General features: G+C 39.8%; 2 protein-coding genes across 2 annotated transcripts; both read left to right on the plus strand.

Annotated features, from left to right (window-relative positions):
* The first annotated feature begins 5417 nt into the window (after window positions 1-5417).
* LOC138898800 (uncharacterized) lies at window positions 5418-6158 on the plus strand. The gene is made up of 2 exons (XM_070184901.1): window positions 5418-5838; window positions 5971-6158. Exons 1-2 carry the CDS (start codon window positions 5418-5420, stop codon window positions 6156-6158), a joined length of 609 nt encoding a protein of 202 aa, XP_070041002.1.
* A 258-nt stretch (window positions 6159-6416) lies between these two features.
* On the plus strand, window positions 6417-7549 carry LOC138898801 (uncharacterized mitochondrial protein AtMg00860-like). The gene is made up of 2 exons (XM_070184902.1): window positions 6417-6944; window positions 7475-7549. The coding sequence occupies exons 1-2, from the start codon at window positions 6417-6419 to the stop codon at window positions 7547-7549; spliced, it is 603 nt and encodes a 200-aa protein (XP_070041003.1).
* Window positions 7550-19548: the final 11999 nt, after the last annotated feature.

Below are 19548 nucleotides of genomic sequence, written 5' to 3' on the forward strand. Positions count from 1 at the left end.
ATGAACCAACTGTTCTCTTTAATAATTTGAAATTAAACCAATATTAATCGACTACCTTTGTAATCTTAATGAATGTTTCTCTAAGTTGAATAATCTGTGTGCTATTGAACTTATGTGATTAACAAAGAACCATAATGATTATTTACACTTGTTCTAACCCTAGATTTCATGATATTTTGCTAATAGTTTCATGTCTGCTCTAATAATTATGCCTTAGTGTTATCTATTAATTTGTGTCATGTACTTGAGTCACCTGTTGATAAAACTAAGACTATAATAGTTATGAACATTAAGGGTTGATTACAAATATGTCATATACCATCCTAGGTTTTTTGAGTTGTCTTCTTTTTTCTAACGTGCTTCTATGATTCTGTAACTCTTGAAAGATCATCATAATGATTTTCTGTTAACCTTCATGACTTTTTGATCATATCTGTTAGTTTCACTGTATAAATATGTTCTGAAGTAACTGGACTAAGTCCTAATGAGTTTTTGCAGTTAGTCTTGTATGTATCTTGTCAGTTGTTGTCTACCTATTTAAGTTATGCACTATGAACTTGGCTAAAGTTGTATCTGCTATGATTGAGCATCATCTGTTGTGTTGGTATGTTGAACTAAACTTCACCATGACTAAGTTATCACCCTTAACCTGTATAACTAAACCATGCCTACTTAATATGAAACTTTCATTGTTCTAGATTTATAATGAAATGGTTGGTCTGATCCCATGCTATCTGATACTACCATGTTTGTAATGTTGTAATCCTGTAAGAATATCTCATGTATGTGTCTAAGTTCCATCCCTTTGGTTTTCTGCACTCATCTTGTTCTTAAACAAACTTCTTGTTTATCCATCATACCTATGCCTATGCGCTCATGCTGCATTATTATATAAGAGGAAACTGAACCTTGGGCATGTATAGGTTAACTGTGACTCACCTATAGACTTAAGAGGAACTTTCTAATGTCTATTAGCCCTGCTTTTAGAATAATGCCTTAACTCTTAATGATATCGGTGTGAATATGAGGTTATGAACTTTTAAAGGGAAAGTGATCATGGCTTTGCTTAGGTTAGGATTAACATGCTAATACTCCTTAGGGATCCTAAATATGGTTGTTAATTCAAAAGTTAGGATTTAATATATGCATGTGAATCTCTGTTGAACTCAAACATAGTCTGATAAGTTGTGAAATACTGCAAACTCAATTAAGGACTTCCGTAAACTTGAACTATGTATCTTCTCTACTCCCTAAATTACATGACTTAATGTTTGGACTTCTACAATAGTCTGTTGGTATCCCTTTCTTTGTTTGCACCTGTAATAGGTTTCTTAGAGTATTTTTAAGCATGTTGAAAGTGTTGACAGTGTACCACACACTTGTGTTTGGACTGTGGTCTAAATGGTGTAATTTGTTGTTTCACACTCATAATAGTATTCTGTATAGTTTCTGTGAGAAGTGTACATGCTTGAATCTTTGTGCTATTGTTTCTATCACATTGAATGCTTCATTGGAATTTAAATCTATAGGGAAGAGTAAGTATTAATTCTATATGGAAGAGTAAGTGTTAAACCTATAGGGAAGAGTAGGTGTTCTAAGGCCCCGTAAAATATTTCCTAAAGAAATTTGGATTCCATGATGCCGAAGTAGGCATATAGGTTAATAGTAGTGCCGTGGTTTGGACTTTTTGGATTGAACATCGCCTAGGAAGTTGAAGGAAAATGTTGGGCAGAAGTAGGTATTTCAGCGACCCGTTCTGCAGCCGTAGAACAACTCTGCGGATCGCAGAATGGTCACAGAGTGAGGCAGTTTTCTGGGGCATTTTTTATGTCAATTTCACATTCAATTATGCGACCGCATAACCGTTTCGCTGGCCGCACTTTAGTCGTATAGTCATCCTTAGAGTTTTGCAGAGGGAGGTTTTGCGGCGTATTATGCGATCACAGAACAGGTCTGCGGGCCGCATAACGGCCGCAGAGTGAAGCAGGCTAGCCCAGCTCCTAGAGCCACCTTTCACGGTCATTTCGCAGACCGCATAATCATTATGCGGTCGCATATGTGACCGTAGAACCTGTTCCAGAGCTTCATTTATGTGATTTTTAAACTCGGTCCTATTTCGTTAACACACATACCATAGACCATTTTGAGCTTATTTCTGATATCTTTGGAGTGAGAGAGAGAGAGTTCTAGAGGGAGAAAGTGATCCTCATCAAATATTTCGCTTCAATTCTTGCTTAAACTTTGAATATTATCACGAGAAGCACCCTAGGTCTTCATCCTAAGAGGTAAGATTCTATCACCAAGCTCTTAAATTCGAAATATAACTAGAATGGGAAATTAGTAAGGTAGTTCATTGGGATGGGAGTACTTACCTTGCATGCATGTATTCTTAAGGTACGTGGGGAGGTTGTGAGTTAAAAATAGAAAAGAATGGGGTGTGGTATGGTGAAGTCCTTCATAAAATGGCCATGGAACCTTAATACATACATAGTATTTGATAAAATGCTCAAGTGAGCTAGAATCATGATCGTTTTCCTAATTTTTGGTTCAATTTCTGCTATATTACTAAAATCAATTGAAGTTACTAATATTTCGGAACATCTTAGAGTTTTAAGAAGCTCAATTGAGGTATGTTGGCTAAACCTTCTCTTCTTAGAATTGAATCCCATGGTATTCATGAAATCGAGGCAAGTCCCAAAATGAACGTCCTAGAAATTGCTATCCCGAGTGTGCTTGTTTTAAAAATATATGTGTAATATGTATTCTCATGCTTCCATCATGTTATCTCATCGTCAGAGGAAATGTTCAAACTTAGAATATGTGCCTTAGATTCTAAATTGCTTACATGTGAAATCAAAAAGTCTTGAATAAAAAACCATGTTATTGTTGATTATAATAAAAATGTTGGAATGTGAAAAAAAACATGAATCATGAAATACGGCCAAGCGCCAAGAATAACTTTATAATTGGGGCCACTCGTGCCATTGTGTTGAGAATATGGGAAAGAAATATGAAGTAAGATGACTGATTGAAAAGGGGTGATTTCTCGAATGAAATGGCTTAGCCGATCGGGCTGAGATCAGACTCAGTGTAAGAACACAGTGGTATTATGGATTGTGGCAGATTGGCACTAAAAACCATCCAATCTAATAATACGGGAATTGACTTAAAAATCTATGTGATCCTTAACTTGATGTCTTAGTGTTATTTAAAGCTCATATTGCATTCTTGACTGTTTTCCACTGTATTATTGTTCATTCTATTGAGAAAGTGTTTTAGTTTTACATACTAGTACTATTCGACAGTACTAACGTCCCTTTTTCTGGGGGCGCTGCATCTTTAAATAGATGCAGTTGGTTCCATAGCAAACAGTGTTGATCACAGATAGTGTTGCATCCTCTTCTCAGCGGACTCGGTGAGCCCCATTTCATTCCGGGTGTCATGTATTGTACAATTTGTTTATATTGTGGTCACATTTTGAGGTATAGTTGGGGCCTTATTGCCATCACCATCTTTACTCTCTTTTGTATCATTAGAGGCTCCATAGACAATATGTGGGTTGTATATGGGTGTTAGAAAGGCCAACGGATCATGTTGTATTTTGGGCTCTTGTTCCACTCGGTCATAAAGATATATGCATTTTAAAACTTAACAATGATGTAACAAAATGAAGCGACTTAGTAATGTATATATGTATGAACTTTCTACTGCCTAACTAATGAGAAAATGCATTCTCTGGATCATAGGTGAGTCGGGTAGATAATGTCTAGCAGTCTTGCTCGATCGGGTCCACTCGGTTGAGCGCCGGTCGCGCTCCTCGAGGTTGGGGCATGACAAACTTGGTATCAGAGCCTAATGTTTTAAATGGTCCTAGGATGTATCGGAGTCGTGTCTGGTAAAGTCCTTCTTATCGGTGCATTGTTGACCATATCTATAAGTTGGAGGCTACTTGGACATTTAGGAACAATACACTTCTTTGATATTCTGGATCATGACTAATTGTGCAGTTGTTCCTCCTCTAACTCGTGCTTTCCTTTAACGTTCAGTATATGGCACCTAAGAAAAGAGCAAGAACTGGCCAAGGGGCCAATGCTGCTTCAGGAGTGGCAGTTGACCCTATATTTGATGATGCAGGTGAATACTGAGAATAATCCCCCGACTGCTTCACTTCCTGATTCCACTACACCTGGCTAGGCCACACCAGTCTCTACACCTACTGAGGGTGCGACGGTTCCTACACCTGATATTCCGATTCCACCTCCAGTCCCAGCTTCCGATTTTGGTATTTCTGATGGGGATCTCAGGAGAGCTATTCAAATGCTAACTTAGATAGTGGCTTCTAATGCCCAAAGGTTGAATGTTGCACCCACACCTTCTAGCCCACAAGGGGATTCTAGTATTTCTAGGGTGAACATGTTTCTGCAGTTGGATCCTTCGGTGTTCATGGGTGCTAATACCGAGGAAGACCCATAGGACTTCATTGATGAGATGTATAAGACTCTCCGGGTTATGCGCTCTATTGAGACGGAGGGAGTGGAGTTGGCCGCCTACCGCATGAAAGGGGTGGCCTATTCTTGGTTCGAGCTGTGGGAGGACTCTCGGGAGGAGGGGAGCCCTCCAGCAAGGTGGAGTGAGTTTGTTGACGCTTTCATGGACCATTTCTTACCGGCCGAGACTAGGGCAGCTCGTGCCGCAGAGTTTGAGAACCTTAAGAAAGGACGTAAGAGTGTGTGAGAGTATCACATGGAGTTTGCACGTCTGTCTAAATATTCCATTCTCATGTTGCCTACTATGGAGGCCAGAGTGCGCCGGTTTGTGTAGGGCCTTAGCCTCTTGATTACCAATGAGTCCGCTATAACTGCCTTGAACTCAGATATGAACTGTAGAAAAATGGTAGCATTTGCTCAAGCTACAAAGGGTCGTAAGTTGAAGAACATAATTGAGCTAGAGGGTACCAACAAGGCCCAGTCCGCGGACAACCCTGGAGATTCATTTGGTGGTGGAAGATCAGTTTTTAGGGGAGGGTCATCAGGGCCATCCCAGTCTGATGCTCAGTCTTCATCCAGTGCACCATTAGCGAGGCACACTCAGCAGTAGGGGGGTTGCGTCAGGCCCAATGAGGACAGCAAGGGACCCCACCATCAGGGCCAATCAGGAGGGAGATTCTAGCAGCAGCGGAGGCCCCCATGCCCCAATTATGGGATGATGCATATGGGGATCTGCTACCAGGACCTGCCGATATGTTACGGGTGCAGAATGAGTGGTCATATTCAGAGGGAGTGTCATTTATCTCGCCAGGGTGCGGGTAGGGGCATAGGACAACCATCCAGTTTTGCAGCTAGGGGTGGTGCGTAGTAGGGAGTGGTGCAGCTAGGGGTGATGCGTAGAGTTTAGGAGGACCCAGCCATTTCTATGCTATGAGTGGTCACAAAAGTACAAAGGCTTTTCCAAATATTGCCACAGGTATATTGACTGTCCAAACTCATGATGTATATGCTCTTATTGATCCCGGTTCCGCCTTGTCCTATGTTATCCCTTATGTTGCTATGGAATTTGGGATGGAACTAAAACATCTTCATGAACCGTTCTCTGTATCTACTCCAATTGGCGAGTCTATTATGGACGCACGGGTTTATAGGGGTTGTATTGTCATGGTACGTGGTTGGGACACCGTGGTCAATCTCATTGAATTGGGGATGGTTGATTTTGATGTAATTATGGGGATGGATTTTCTTTACTCATGTTTTGCCAAGTTCGATTGCCGAACTAGAACTGTGAGGTTTGAATTTCCAAGTGAGCCACTTGTTGAGTGGAAGGGAGATAATGTGGTGCCGAAGGGTAGGTTTATTTCTTACCTTAAGGCCATGAAGATGATTAACAAGGGTTATATCTATCACTTGGTCCGGGTTACGTACACCGATGCTGAGGCAGCTACACTCGAGTCTGTGCGAGTTGTGAATGAATTTCCAGAGGTCTTTCCTGATGAACTCCCTAGGATTCTGCCAGATAGGGAGATTGATTTTGGGATTGATGTGATGCCAGGCATGCAGGCTATATCTATTCCGCTCTACAGGATGGTACCATCAGAATTGAAGGAAATAAAGGAGCAATTGAAGGATTTGTTAGAAAAGGATTTCATCCGACCGAGTGTGTCATAATGCGGCGCACCGCTACTCTTTGTGAGGAAGAAAGATGGATCACTGAGGATGTGTATTGACTACCTGCAGCTCAACAAAGTCACAATCAAAAATAAGTACACGTTACCAAGAATATATGATTTGTTTGATCAGTTACAGGGTGCTAGATACTTCTCCAAAATTGATTTACGATCCGGGTATCACCAATTGAAGATCAGGGAGCAGGATATTCCGAAAATAGCTTTCAGAACCCGGTATGGGCACTTTGAATTTCTGGTAATGTCTTTTGGGCTGACATATGCACCGAAGGCTTTCATAGATCTTATGAATCGGGTTTTCAAGCCTTTCCTCGACTCATTTGTGATAGTGTTCATCGACGATATTCTTGGGTATTCACGAGGTCGAGAGGACCATGCCGATCATCTTAGGGTAGTGTTGCAGACTCTTCATCAGCACCAATTGTATGTGAAATTTTCAAAGTGTGAATTTTGGCTCGAATATGTCACGCTCTTGGGTCATGTTTTCTCTAGAGAAGGAATTAAGGTTGATCCTAAAAAACTTTTAGCAGTAAAGAATTGGCCTAGACCTATAACACCAACCGAGTTTCACAGCTTCTTGGGCTTAGCAGGATATTACAGGAAGTTTGTGGAGGGGTTTTCTACTCTTGCCTCTCCGTTGACTAAATTGACTCAGAAAGCGGATAAGTTCCAATGGTACGATGCTTGTGAAATAAGCTTCCAGGAGTTAAAATCGAGATTGACTATGGCGCTGGTGTTGACCCTGCCAGAGGGTACAAAAGGTTTTATGGTATATTGCGATACTTCAAGGATCGGTCTTGGGTGTGTATTAATGCAACACGGCAATGTTATAGCTTATGCTTCTAGGCAACTCAAGAATCATGAAAAGAACTATCCAACTAATGACTTAGAACTTGCGGAGGTGGTTTTTGCATTGAAGATTTGGCATCATTATTTGTATGGGGTCCATGTGGATGTATTCACGGACCATAAGAGTCTCCAATAATTTTCAAGCAAAAGGAGCTGAATCTGAGGCATAGAAGATGTCTTGAGTTACCCAAGGATTACGACATCGATATTTTGTATCACCCGGGGAAAGTCTATGTTGTGGCGGATGCCCTTAGCCGGAAATCTATGGGTAGTTTGGCTCACTTGGAGGCATGTCAAAGTCCATTGGCCAAGGAGGTTCATCATCTAGCTAGTTTGGGAGTTCATCTTGCGGACTCTAGTGAAGGAAGGGTAATTGTGCAAAATAGGGTTGAATCATCACTTGTTGTGGAAGTCAAAGATTAGCAATACAATGATCCATTATTGGTACAGCTGAAGGAGGGGATTCATAAACATATGACTATGGCTTTTGCGCTTGGCATGGATGATGGTACATTGAGGTACTAAGGATGACTATGTGTTCCAAATGTAGAGGGTCTCTAGGAACGAATCATGAGTGAGGCTCACGCTTCTAGGTATTCCATGCATCCAGGTTCTACAAAGATGTACCACGATCTCAAGGAAGTCTATTGGAGGAATGACATGAAAAAGAATGTGGCAGACTTTGTGGCAAGGCGTCCGAATTGTCAGCAAGTGAAGGTCGAACATCAACGGCCTGGTGGGTTGGCACAAAACATAGAAATTCCAATGTAGAAGTGCGAAATGATTAATATGGATTTGTGGTAGGATTACCACGCACTCCGTGCAAGTTTAACTCAATTTGGGTGATTGTAAATCAGCTCACAAAATCAGCACATTGCTTGCCAGTTAAATCTACCGACACAGCAGAACAGTATGCTCAGTTGTATATCAAGGAAATAGTTAGGCTGCATGGCACTCCAGTTTGTATCATCTCGGATCGAGGGGCTCAGTTGACGGCAAATATTTGGAAGAAATCTCAGCAAGGTTTGGGTACTCAGGTGAATCTTAGTACAACCTTCCATTCACAGACTGACGGACAAGCAGAGCGGACTATTCAGACGCTTGAGGACATATTGTGTGCTTGTGTTATTGATTTCAAGGGTACCTGGGATGATCATTTGCCACTCATAGAGTTTGATTATAACAACAGCTTTCATGATTGTATTCAGATGACACAATTTGAGGCATTGTATGGTAGGAGATGTAGATCTCCCATTGGGTGGTTTGAAATTGGGGAAGCAGAGTTGATAGGGCCAGACCTTGTGCATCAGGCTATGGAAAAAGTTAAGACCATTAAGGAGCGGTTGAAGACTACTCAGAGTCATCAGAATTCCTATTCGGATGTTCGTCGTAGGGATTTGGAGTTCAAAGAAGATGATTGGGTATTCTTGAAAATTTCCCCCATGAAAGGCGTAATGCGATTTGGTAAGAAAGGGCTATTGAGTCCGAGGTATGTCAGACTGTACAGAATCATTCAGAGGATTGGTGAGGTGGCGTACGGGCTTGAGCTACCACCCGAGATGTCATTAGTACATCTAGTATTCTATGTGTCAATGTTGAAGAAGGTAGTTGGAGATTTGTCCGCTATTTTGCCGATTGAGACCATTGAGGTTAATGAAGAATTGTCATATGAATAAATTCCTATTTCCATGCTTGAAAGACAAGTCCGGAAGTCGAGAAATAAAGCAATTGCCTCCGTGAAAGTGTTATGGAGAAACCAGTAGGTTGAAGAGGCTACTTGGGAGGCCGAGGAAGAGATGAAGAAGAAGTATCCTTACGTGTTTGAATAGCTGTGTAATCCTTTTTATGAACTTGTCACCTATGAATTCTATACCACTTGTTCAGTTAAGGTAAGGTGTTCCTTTTGATTATTTGTTGTTTACATGAGGACACAGTTGGTATTGTTATGAGTTATGTTACATCGTTGGTTTGTGTACATATTTTTAGGATGTGATTATGGGGATCTCTGACAGATGGATAGGCCCAGTTACAAAGAAAACTCTGACGAATGATCTTAAGTGGGGGGGGGAATGTAAGGCCCCGTAAAATTTTTCCTAAAAAACCCCCAGATTTTGTGATGTCGAAGTAGGCGTGATTCCGTGATTTGGCCGTTTTGGACTGAACAATGCCTGGGGAGATGAAGGAAAATGTTGGGCAGAAGTAGGCATTTCTACGGCCCGTTTTGCGGCCGCAAAATAACTCTGCGGACCGCAGAATTGTCGCCGAGTGAGACAGTTTTTTGGGGCATATTTTATGTCAATTTCGTGGCCAATTATGCGACCGCATAACCGTTTCGTGGGCCGCACTTTGGTCGTATAGTCATCCTTAGACGTTTGCGGAGGGAGGTTCTGCGGCACATTATGCGACTGCAGAATAGGTTTGCGGGCCGCATAACGGCCGCAAAGTGAAGTAGGCCAACCCAGCTCCCAGAGCCACCTTTCGCGGTCATTTCGCGGACCGCACAATCATTATGTGGTCGCATATGCGACCGCAAAACTTGTTCCGGAGCTTCATTTTTAGGGTTTTAAAACCCGACCCTATTCCGTTAAAACACATCCCATAGACCATTTTGAGCATATTTCTGATATCTTTGGAGTGAGAGAGAGAGTCCTAGAAGGAGAAAGTGATCCTTATCAAATATTTCTCTTCAATTCTTGCTTAAACCTTTGAATATTATCACGAGAAGCACCCTAGGTCTTCATCCTAAGAGGTAAGATTCTATCACCAAGCTCTTAAATTCGAAATATAACTAGAATGGGAAATTAGTAAGGTAGTTCATGGGGATGGGAGTACTTACCTTGCATGCATGTATTCTTAAGGTACGTAGGGAGGTTGTGAATTAAAAATAGAAAAGAATGGGGTGTGGTATGGTGAAGTCCTTCATAAAAGGGCCATGGAACCTTAATACACACATAGTGTTTGATAAAATGCTCAAGTGAGCTAGAATCATGATCGTTTTCCTAATTTTTGGTTCAATTTCTGCTATATTACTAAAATTAATTGAAGTTACTAATATTTCGGAACATCTTAGAGTTTTAAGAAGCTCAATTGAGGTATGTTGGGTAAACCCCCTCGTCTTAGAATTAAATCCCATGGTATTCATGAAATCGATGCAAGTCCCAAAATGAACGTCCTAGAAATTGCTATCCCGAGTGTGCTTGTTTTAAAAATATATGTGTAATAAAAATTCCCATGCTTCCATCATGTTATCTCATCGTCTGAGGAAATGGTAAAACTTAGAATATATGCCTTAGATTCTAAATTGCTCGCATGTGAAATCAAAAAGTCTTGAATTAAAAACCATGTTATTGTTGATTATAATAAAAATGTTGGAATGTGGAAAAGAACCTGAATCATGAAATACGGCCAAACGCCAAGAATAACTTTATAATTAGGGCTACTCATGCCATTGTATTGAAAATATGGGAAAGAATTATGAAGTGAGATGACTGCTTGAAAAGGGGTGATGTCTCGAATGAGATGGCTTAGCCGATCGGGCCGAGATCGGACTCCGTGTAAGAATACTGTGGTATTGTGGATGAAATTGTGAATATGGTTGATGTCTCATATGATATGTCTTAGCCGATCGGGACGATATCGGACTCCGTGTAAGAACACAGTGGTATTATGGATTGTGGCATATTGGCAATTAAAACCATCCAACCTAATAATGCGGGAATTGACTTAAAAATCTATGCGGTCCTTAACTTGATGTCCTAGTGTTATTTAAAGCTCATATTGCATTCTTGATTGTTTCCCCCTGTATTATTGTTCATTCTATTGAGACAGTGTTTTAAATTTACATACTAGTACTATTCGACAGTACTAACGTCCCTTTTGCTGGGGACGCTGCATCTTTAAATGGATGCAGGTGGTTCCATAGCAGACATTGTTGATCACAGATAGTGTTGCATCCTCTTCTCAACGGACTCGGTGAGCCCCATTTTATTCCGGGGGTCATGTATTGTACCTTTTGTTTATATAGTGGTCACTTTTTGAGGTATAGCCGGGGCCTTATTGTCGGAACCATCTTTACTCTCTTTTGTATCATTAGAGGCTCCGTACACACTATGTGGGTTGTATATGGGTGTTAGAAAGGCCAACGGATCATGTTGTATTTTGGGCTCTTGTTCCACTCAGTCATAAGGATATATGCATTTTGAAACTTAACAATGATGTAACAAAATGAAGCAACATAGTAATGTATATATGTATGAACTTTCTACTGCCTAACTAATGAGAGCATGACCATACATTAATTTTATTTGCATTCTTAATCACTAGCACTTGTTACAGTTTAATTTGGGTCTTACCTTGGTCTTATTTGTAGTTAATTATTATACTCGGCTCTATCACTAATGTCTTCCTTTAAATTTTTGCACATATGATCAAACTGGGTCTGCTGAGTTCTCAAGAACTCAGGCCCAAGTTCTAACCCTGAGTCTGAAGTCCCTGAAGGTGCTGCTGTTATTCGTTGTCCTCTAGGCCTGAAATTCCGTAGGTCCAAACCATGAGTCCAATTCCATTTCCTTTATTGCATTACATAATTACATATTGCTTTTATGTGTAAATGATGCGAACAAATATCGAGTGAATGCTTTCCTTTTATCATCTTTTGAATTACTTTAGAAACATAGGCCAACTAAAAATCATAGGGTAAAATTAAAAAGAATTGATGTCTCTTACATTAGTTAAATTACTCCAACTTGTTTAATTACTTATACTATACAGTTTCGCTTGTACTAACCATTTTCATGAAACTCTTTGAAGATTAAGACAAATTTTGAAAAAGCAAGCAATCCTCTTTAAAAGCTAAAATCAACCAAATGATTTCAAAGTCAAGTTTTCTACAAACAAAATGAAACACCATTGCAATCAAGGAACACTTCAATAATCTTTCTTCTAAACTTGATACAAGATTTGAATATCAGTTTTCAAAGTATATCTAAACCCATTTCTCCAATAGCCCTTATTTTACGAAGGTTACACAAAAAGCCATTTTGTTTCAAAAGTAAAGTTTTTTAAACCTAACGATACTTACAGTGTTTATAAATAAAAACATTATAAACCTACTTACAAAAGTTCTTTCAATCACATAAATATGAATACTTTTCAAGGCTTTTACAAATGAAAACTACACTCTCCTTTCAAAGGGGCATAGATTATTTTCAAGTGATTAGTTTTAGACAAGACATAGAGTAAGCTATACACTTTTAAGCACTAACTAAGTTGAATATAGATATTAAATTCCCTAAACCTAGTTTAAGTCCTATGGAGCTACCTTAGGTAGATTCTAGGGGTTGCCTAACACCTTCCCCTTAGAAGAACAAGAACCCTTATCGAAATCTCACTGGTTAGAAGATTAATAGGATAATGATTTAACAATTGAATAGGTACCATGATATACCTTTAAATATTAGGTGACGACTCTCTTTCATCAACAACAGGAAAACCACCAGTTGAACCTTATTTTGACTCATGCAAAATATGTTACAACAACTAGTGGTCAAATAATAAAGTACATAAAGTAGACATCTATGGAATAAAACAAGTAGCAATGAGACATATAAGCATTTAATAATAAATTTTTGAAACATTAATTATTACGAAGTCACTAAAATGCCATAACCTGTCTCGAGGGAACAAGATCAGCTGATACCAATATCAAATCAAATCTCAAATATTACACACAAGTCTGCTGAGGCGAAAGGCTCGATCTCATGAGAATAACTCACAATACTGTGGAGAACGATCCAATCCCATAAGAGTAGATTATAGCACTGCCGAGGCAAACGATCAGATACCACAAGAATCCCGATACCATAAGAATAATTTACAACACTGCCAAGGTGAACGTCTCAATCCCATAAGAATAAAAGAACTCTCTCACTCGCAAAGATACATGCTAGTCAAGAAAATGCGGAACTACCGTTCATCAAATATTTCACAAATCCAAAGTAAAAGACTCGGTCAATGTATTTATTTTAATCTCACTCTTAGTCAAAAATCCAAATAACCAAACAAACAAGTTTTAATTCAAATAGTACATTTAAGGCATGATGTGGATCTAAATCTACCGAAAAATAAATATGAATCTAGCTACGCACGGACTCTCGTCACCTCGTGCATATGTAGAACCCATAACAAGTAGCACACAACAATTTAAAAATACCTATCGGAGTAATTATCTTTTACAAGATTAGCCAAGAGACTTAACTCACTTCCAAGCTCACTACTCGGCTCTCAAACCTCACTAGTCGCCTCAAAACAACGCCGAGCAACCCAAAACTAATCAAAGGACGTATAAATAAATCAATATATGTTAAAGAGTTCATAATTTAACTATTAGAGTAATTTCTCAATCAAACTCAGATAGTCAACCAAAGTCGACCCTGGGCCCACGTGCCCGAATTCTAAAAAATTTCAAAGATAAGTGTTACTCATGGCATTATGAACTCAAATATATAACTTGTACTCAATTCCCTAATCAATTTCGTGGCCAAATCCTATTTTTACTAAATCCTATATTTTTCAACAAAAATCTCAAAATTCCACAATTTCTATGTCAAAATCTACCTGTAATCCATGTATTTAACTCATAATTGATAAAAATTATTTATCTTGTGATGTTTGATGAAAATCCCCTCAAAAGTGCTCAAAGAATCATCCAACCCAAGTGAAAAGTGAAAGAAATGAGCCTATAGCCCGAAATAAAAATACCTTATGCCTAGTGATTTCTTCATCGCGATCGCGAAAAGTCCGTCGTCATCGCAAAGGCCTAACTGCCTCAGTGCAATTTCCTCTTCGCGTTCGTGACACACAGCTTGCATTCATGATGCTTCCTGACCCCTGCCCTCGACGTTCGCGGTCACAGAGCCACGTTCACGAAGGCTTACCGCCTGCCAGGCCATCCACCCTCTTACTCATTTGCGTTTGCGCTTGGACCTCCGCATACGTGATGGAGGAGAGCCAGGTCATTCCTCACGTTCGTGGAGCCTTCTTCATGTTCGCGAAGGGAAATCAGGTGCTCCCTCCATAAATATAATGAAGACCTACCCGAAGTCCAAACACATAAAATAATATTGAAACCAAGAATCACACCACAAAACTAAATTTTAGACAACTTGGAATGATGGCAAATTTTATGCACAAATCAGAAATCATTATACAAACCTATTCCAAGGCTCAGAATTCCAAACAGACATCAATAATACCAAATTTTACTCTAAATCAAACTTAGAAAACTCTAAAATTGTAAGGCCCCATAAAAGTTCGCCAAGGATTTTTGGTTTTATGGTGGAAAAGGTAAGCTAATGTGTATGGAAGCTTGTAGAAAATTTCGAAAGTTGAGGAATAAAGAGATTGCCTTTGTCAAATTGCTATGGCGAAACCAACAAGTTGAAGAGGCCACTTGGGAGGCCGAGGAATAAATTAAGAGGAAATACCCTCACTTGTTTGTGTAACAAAATCGTTGTGTCTTAAAGTATGTTAGACGTTTACTTTCTATGAGTAGTGTTCAAACTTGTACAGTTTAGGCTAAGGTGCTCCTTTTTGGCAATGCAATGCTTATAATGTTATAGTTGGTGTTATTTTCGTGCTATGATATGTCGATGTGTTATTGTTAGGATTGGTTTTTGGCGCTCTCTAACAGGTGGATAAGACTAAATATAGGTTGTAGATAATTTTTGCAGCTCGAAAGCTCGCCGCGGTAAGGAGTTTTTGACTTGCAATAAATCATGGAGTTGGGAGAAGGGATTTGTAGAAAACTGTCCGTTGATCGTACAACCATCGCGGATTTGATCAGAAGCAACTTAATTTTGAGGGTCATTTCGTTGTCCAATGTGCGACTGCAAAACTATTTTGCAGACCGCATATCAGTCATATAATCAGCATGAAAATTTTTGGAAGGAGATTTTGCAATCCAATATTAGACTGTAGAATCGTTCTGTGAACCACGAATCTGATAAGGCTAGCCCAAATTATGAGGGCCATTTTGCGGTCTATTTAGTGGACTGCATAACTGTTTTGCGATCCCATCTGCGGTCGCAGACCCGACTCGGAGGGTTAATTATTGGGAAATTTTACCCGACCCAATTTTAATAAAAATAACTAAGGGGGTCATTTTGAAGGGAAAAATCTAATATTTTAGAGATAGGGGATAAAGCTAGAGAGAGAAGGAGAAGCTCCTAACCATCTGCTCTTCAATTCTTGCTCAATTCTTGATGATTCAAGGAAATCACTCACAATGCCTTCAATTAATTGGGTAATATTTAGCCCCTTATCTCTCATGCAAAGATTTGTAAAGGGTTTGAGTAAGATTTTATACTGTTGGGGCTTATGGGATGGTGATCGGTAGCCATAAGCCCTCAATTGTTAATTTGGGTGTATGTGAAGAATAGGAAGTGTGATTCTCGAGTTGGGAGTTAGTTGTTGAGCATGCATGTGCCGATGAAGGTTTTATGGAGGTTGTTGAGCTATCATTGGTGAATTATTGACTTGGGGATTGGTTGTGGGGTGAAGAAATCCCATTGTAGAGAATTATATTTCAATATGCGCACTATATGTTTGATGAAATTCCTATATGATCTAGACTATGAACACCTTCCTAATTATGGTCCAATTTGACTATGTTTCTATATACTGAATCTACTAAGAGTAGTAGGATGTTGTAGTAATCCTAAGGAAGCTAAATTAAGATATGTTGTCTAAACTCTTTTCATAGAATTGGATTTCGCAAATTCCTTGTAAACTCCAATCATAGTTTGTTCAAGTTCCTATTTCTATTGTTCCAAATTGCTTCTATGGTTTTATCCAAGTGCTTGTGTACTCAAGTCATTTCTAATTGTCCCTATTATATTACTCTCCTTTTGAAAAAATATTCCAAGAATAATTGATGTATCAAATGCTTATGATTTTAACTCAAGTTTCGATTGCAAATTACTATTCTCTTCATTTGGAAGAAATTCAATGTGTTTAAGGCTCTTATTTATCATGTATTTAAATCCATGATTTCCTAAAATGCTCTACATATTGATGTTTTATGATGATCCTTTTAAGTAAATAAATATGAAATATGAAATGCGGCCATCGTGCCAAGAGTGAAGATTATCATGTATGGCCAAGCGTTCCAATGAAATGAAAGATTTAATGAAAGACTATGAGAAGAATATATTTCTTTTGTATAGAAAATATTATTCCTCATGATTGGGATGGATGGATAGTTAGCAAAGACCATGTCGAACGACATTTTGGTGAGAGGGCCTAGCCGACCGAACGGAGATCGGACCATGCCGCGAACATGGTGGTATCGTGATTCTATGTCAACCCTCATACATTGGGGTGAGACTGCTTAACCAATTGGGCGGGGATCGGACTCCATGCCATATGCATGGTGGTGTATCGGTACTAAGGATTTCCCAACCTAAAATGTTAATGCTTACTTGAAGGTTTACCATGTTTTAACTTGGCATTTAAATAATATTGATTTTCTTATTGTTTCCATGTTTCTCTACTTTTATGTTGCATTCCATTCCATGAGAGAGTATTTAACTTTAAATACTATTATTATTACATATGTACTAATGTCCCTTTTGCTGGGGGCGCTGCATCTTTAATAGATGCAGGTGGTTCCTCAGCAGGCGATACTAATCATTAATAGCATCATACCCTCTTCTCAGCTGATTTGGTGAGCCCTACTCTATTTCGAGGCCTTGTGTCATTTTGATTCGTGTACATTGTATTTTTAGGTATAGCCAAGGCCTTATCACCAGCACTTCCATATTCCTACTCATGTCCACTTAGAGGCTCTGTAGACATGTTGTCGGTTGTGTTTTGAATGGGAAAGACAAATTAAAAATATTGTAGTTGTCGGATGTTCCCATTTCTAAATATGAACTTGTAACCTTTTGGTATTTATTAATGAAGCTCCCTTAAGTAATGATAATTGATGTTGCACTTTTCATCCTTTCGTTGTCTATCTCATTGCCATTTATTCCTAGATTTTTCATGGGCGAAGGTTGGGTAGTAGACATCATGTAGGCTTGCTTGACTGGGATATCTCGGTTAAACGCTGATCCCGCTCCCCATGGTCAGGGCATGAAAAAAACCTCAAGATACCAACATCCAACAATAAGCGCCGAAACTCGATGCGAACATATGCTCAAGTCCAAAATCATCATATGAACCTATTGGAACCTTCAAATCCCGATTGCGAGATCGTTTACTCGAAATGTTGACTCAAGTAAAACTTGGCCGCCTTAGACCGCTATTATGGGCTAAGTGTTCCAAATTCAATCTGAACAATTCCAAACCAAACCAATCGCCCCCACAAATGATAAAACAAGAAAAGCGCATACGAGAAGTCTTAAATAGGGGAACATCGCTCTAGAAAGCAAAACGACCGGTCGCGTCGTTACATTCTCCACCTTTTAAACAAATGTTCATCCTTAAACGGGTTTAGAATCATACCTAACATTCCGAATAAATATGGATATCTGCTCCGCATGTCCTCCTCGGTATCCCAAGTCACCTCTTCGGCTGGTTGGCCCTCCACTGGACCTTCATCGCTGAAATCTTCTTAGTCTCAACTTGCGGACTTGCTTATCAACAATAGCAACTGGCTCCTCTTCATAACCCAAGCTCTCATCTAGTTAAACTGTACCATAATCCAACACATGGGACTTGTCGGCATGGTACTTCTGGAGCATAGACACATGGAATACCGGATGAACTCCCGATAGACTAGGAAGAAAAGAAAGCTTGTATGCAACCTCTCCAACTTGCTCAAACACCTCGAACGGATTGATGAACCTCAGACTTATCTTGCCCCTCTTTTTGAACCTCGTGATGCCCTTCATTGGTTAGACCTTCAAAATAACCTTCTCGCACACCATAAATGACAAATCACACGTTTTCTGATCCGTACAACTCTTCTACATTGACTGATATGTGCGAAGTCGCTCCTGAGTCAACATTACCTTATCCAAGGCATCCTTTACCAAATCAGTACCATATAACCTAGCCTCGCCGGGCTCAAACTAACCGATGGGGGATCGACATCGTTGACCATACAAGGCCTGAAATGGAGCCATCTCAATACTGGAGTGATAAATGATATTATAAGAAAACTCAATCAACGGTAAGAATCGATCCCGCTGCCCTCCTAAGTCAATAACACATGCTCCAAGAATATCCTCCAGAATTTGAATTTATCCGCTCCGATTTCCCGTTGGTCTGAAGATAAAAGGCAGTGTTGAGCTTTACCCAAGTACCCAACTCACTTTGTAATGCTCTACAGAAATGTGAAGTGAACTGAGTGCCTCTATCTAAAATGATGGAAATTGGCATGCCATGAAATCCGACGATCTCCTGAATATAAATCTAGGTCAACCTCTCTGAAGTGTATGTGGTCATCACCGGAATAATGTGTGCAGACTTGGTCATTCTTTCGACAATAACCCAAACGGCATCAAATTTCCTCAACGTTAGCAGCAAACTAACCATGAAATACATAGTGATACATTCCCACTTCCAATCTGCTATAACCATTTGTTGAAGCAAGTCACATGGCCACTCGTGCTCGTTCTTAACCTACTAGTAGTTCAGACATCTCGCCACATACTCGGCGTTGTCCTTCTTTATTCACTGCCATCAGTAATGCTACCTCAGGTAACGATACATCTTTGTGGCACCCGGATGAGTAGAATAACGCAAACTATGTGCCTCCTCTAGAATCATCTCGCTCAGGCCATCAACTTTAGGAACATATAAGCAACTCTGGAGTCGCAGAACACCATCATCTCCAATAGTAACCTCCTTGGCATCACCTCGCATCACCATTTCCCTAAGAACCAGCAAGTACGGATCATCATACTAATGAGCCTTGATCCGATCGAATAAAGAAGGCTGAGCCACAATACATGCAAGAACCCGGCTGGGCTCTAAAATATCCAACGTCACAAGTCGATTAGCTAAGGACTGAATGTCCAAAGCTAGTGGCCTCTCCTCTACTAAAATGAATGTCAAACTACCTATACTCTCGGCCTTTCTGCACAAGGAATTCGCTACCACATTCGCCTTGCCCGGATGATAGAGGATGGTAATATCATAATCTTTCAGCAACTCAAGCCACCTTCGATGCCTCAGATTAAGATCCCTCTACTTAAATAAATGTTGCAAATTGCGGTGATCAGTGTAGACCTTGCATGACACTTCATAAAGATAATGCCTCTGGATCTTGAGACCATGAACTATCATAGCTAATTCCAAATCGTGCACAGGGTACAATTTCTCGTGGGGCTTCAATTGATGTGAAGCATATGCAACAGCTCGCCCCTCCAATATCATAACAAAACCCAAATCAACGCGTGAAGCGTTGCAATACACAATATACAACCCCGAACTGGAGGGCAAAACCAACATTGTTGTTGTAGTCAATAGTGTCTTAAGCTTTTGAAAGCTCACCTCACAATCATTGGACCATCTAA

This window comes from Nicotiana tomentosiformis, chromosome 9 (genome assembly GCF_000390325.3).
Source record: "Nicotiana tomentosiformis chromosome 9, ASM39032v3, whole genome shotgun sequence".
Lineage (NCBI taxonomy): Eukaryota > Viridiplantae > Streptophyta > Magnoliopsida > Solanales > Solanaceae > Nicotiana > Nicotiana tomentosiformis.

Coding starts and splice junctions, on each gene's coding strand:
- LOC138898800 (XM_070184901.1), top strand. CDS start 5,418: ATGAGTGGTCACAAAAGTACAAAGGCTTTTCCAAATATTGCCACAGGT. Junction 5,839..5,970: donor AGATAATGTGGTGCCGAAGG/GTAGGTTTATTT, acceptor ATGAATTTCCAG/AGGTCTTTCCTGATGAACTC.
- LOC138898801 (XM_070184902.1), top strand. CDS start 6,417: ATGTCTTTTGGGCTGACATATGCACCGAAGGCTTTCATAGATCTTATG. Junction 6,945..7,474: donor AGGGTACAAAAGGTTTTATG/GTATATTGCGAT, acceptor TTATTGGTACAG/CTGAAGGAGGGGATTCATAA.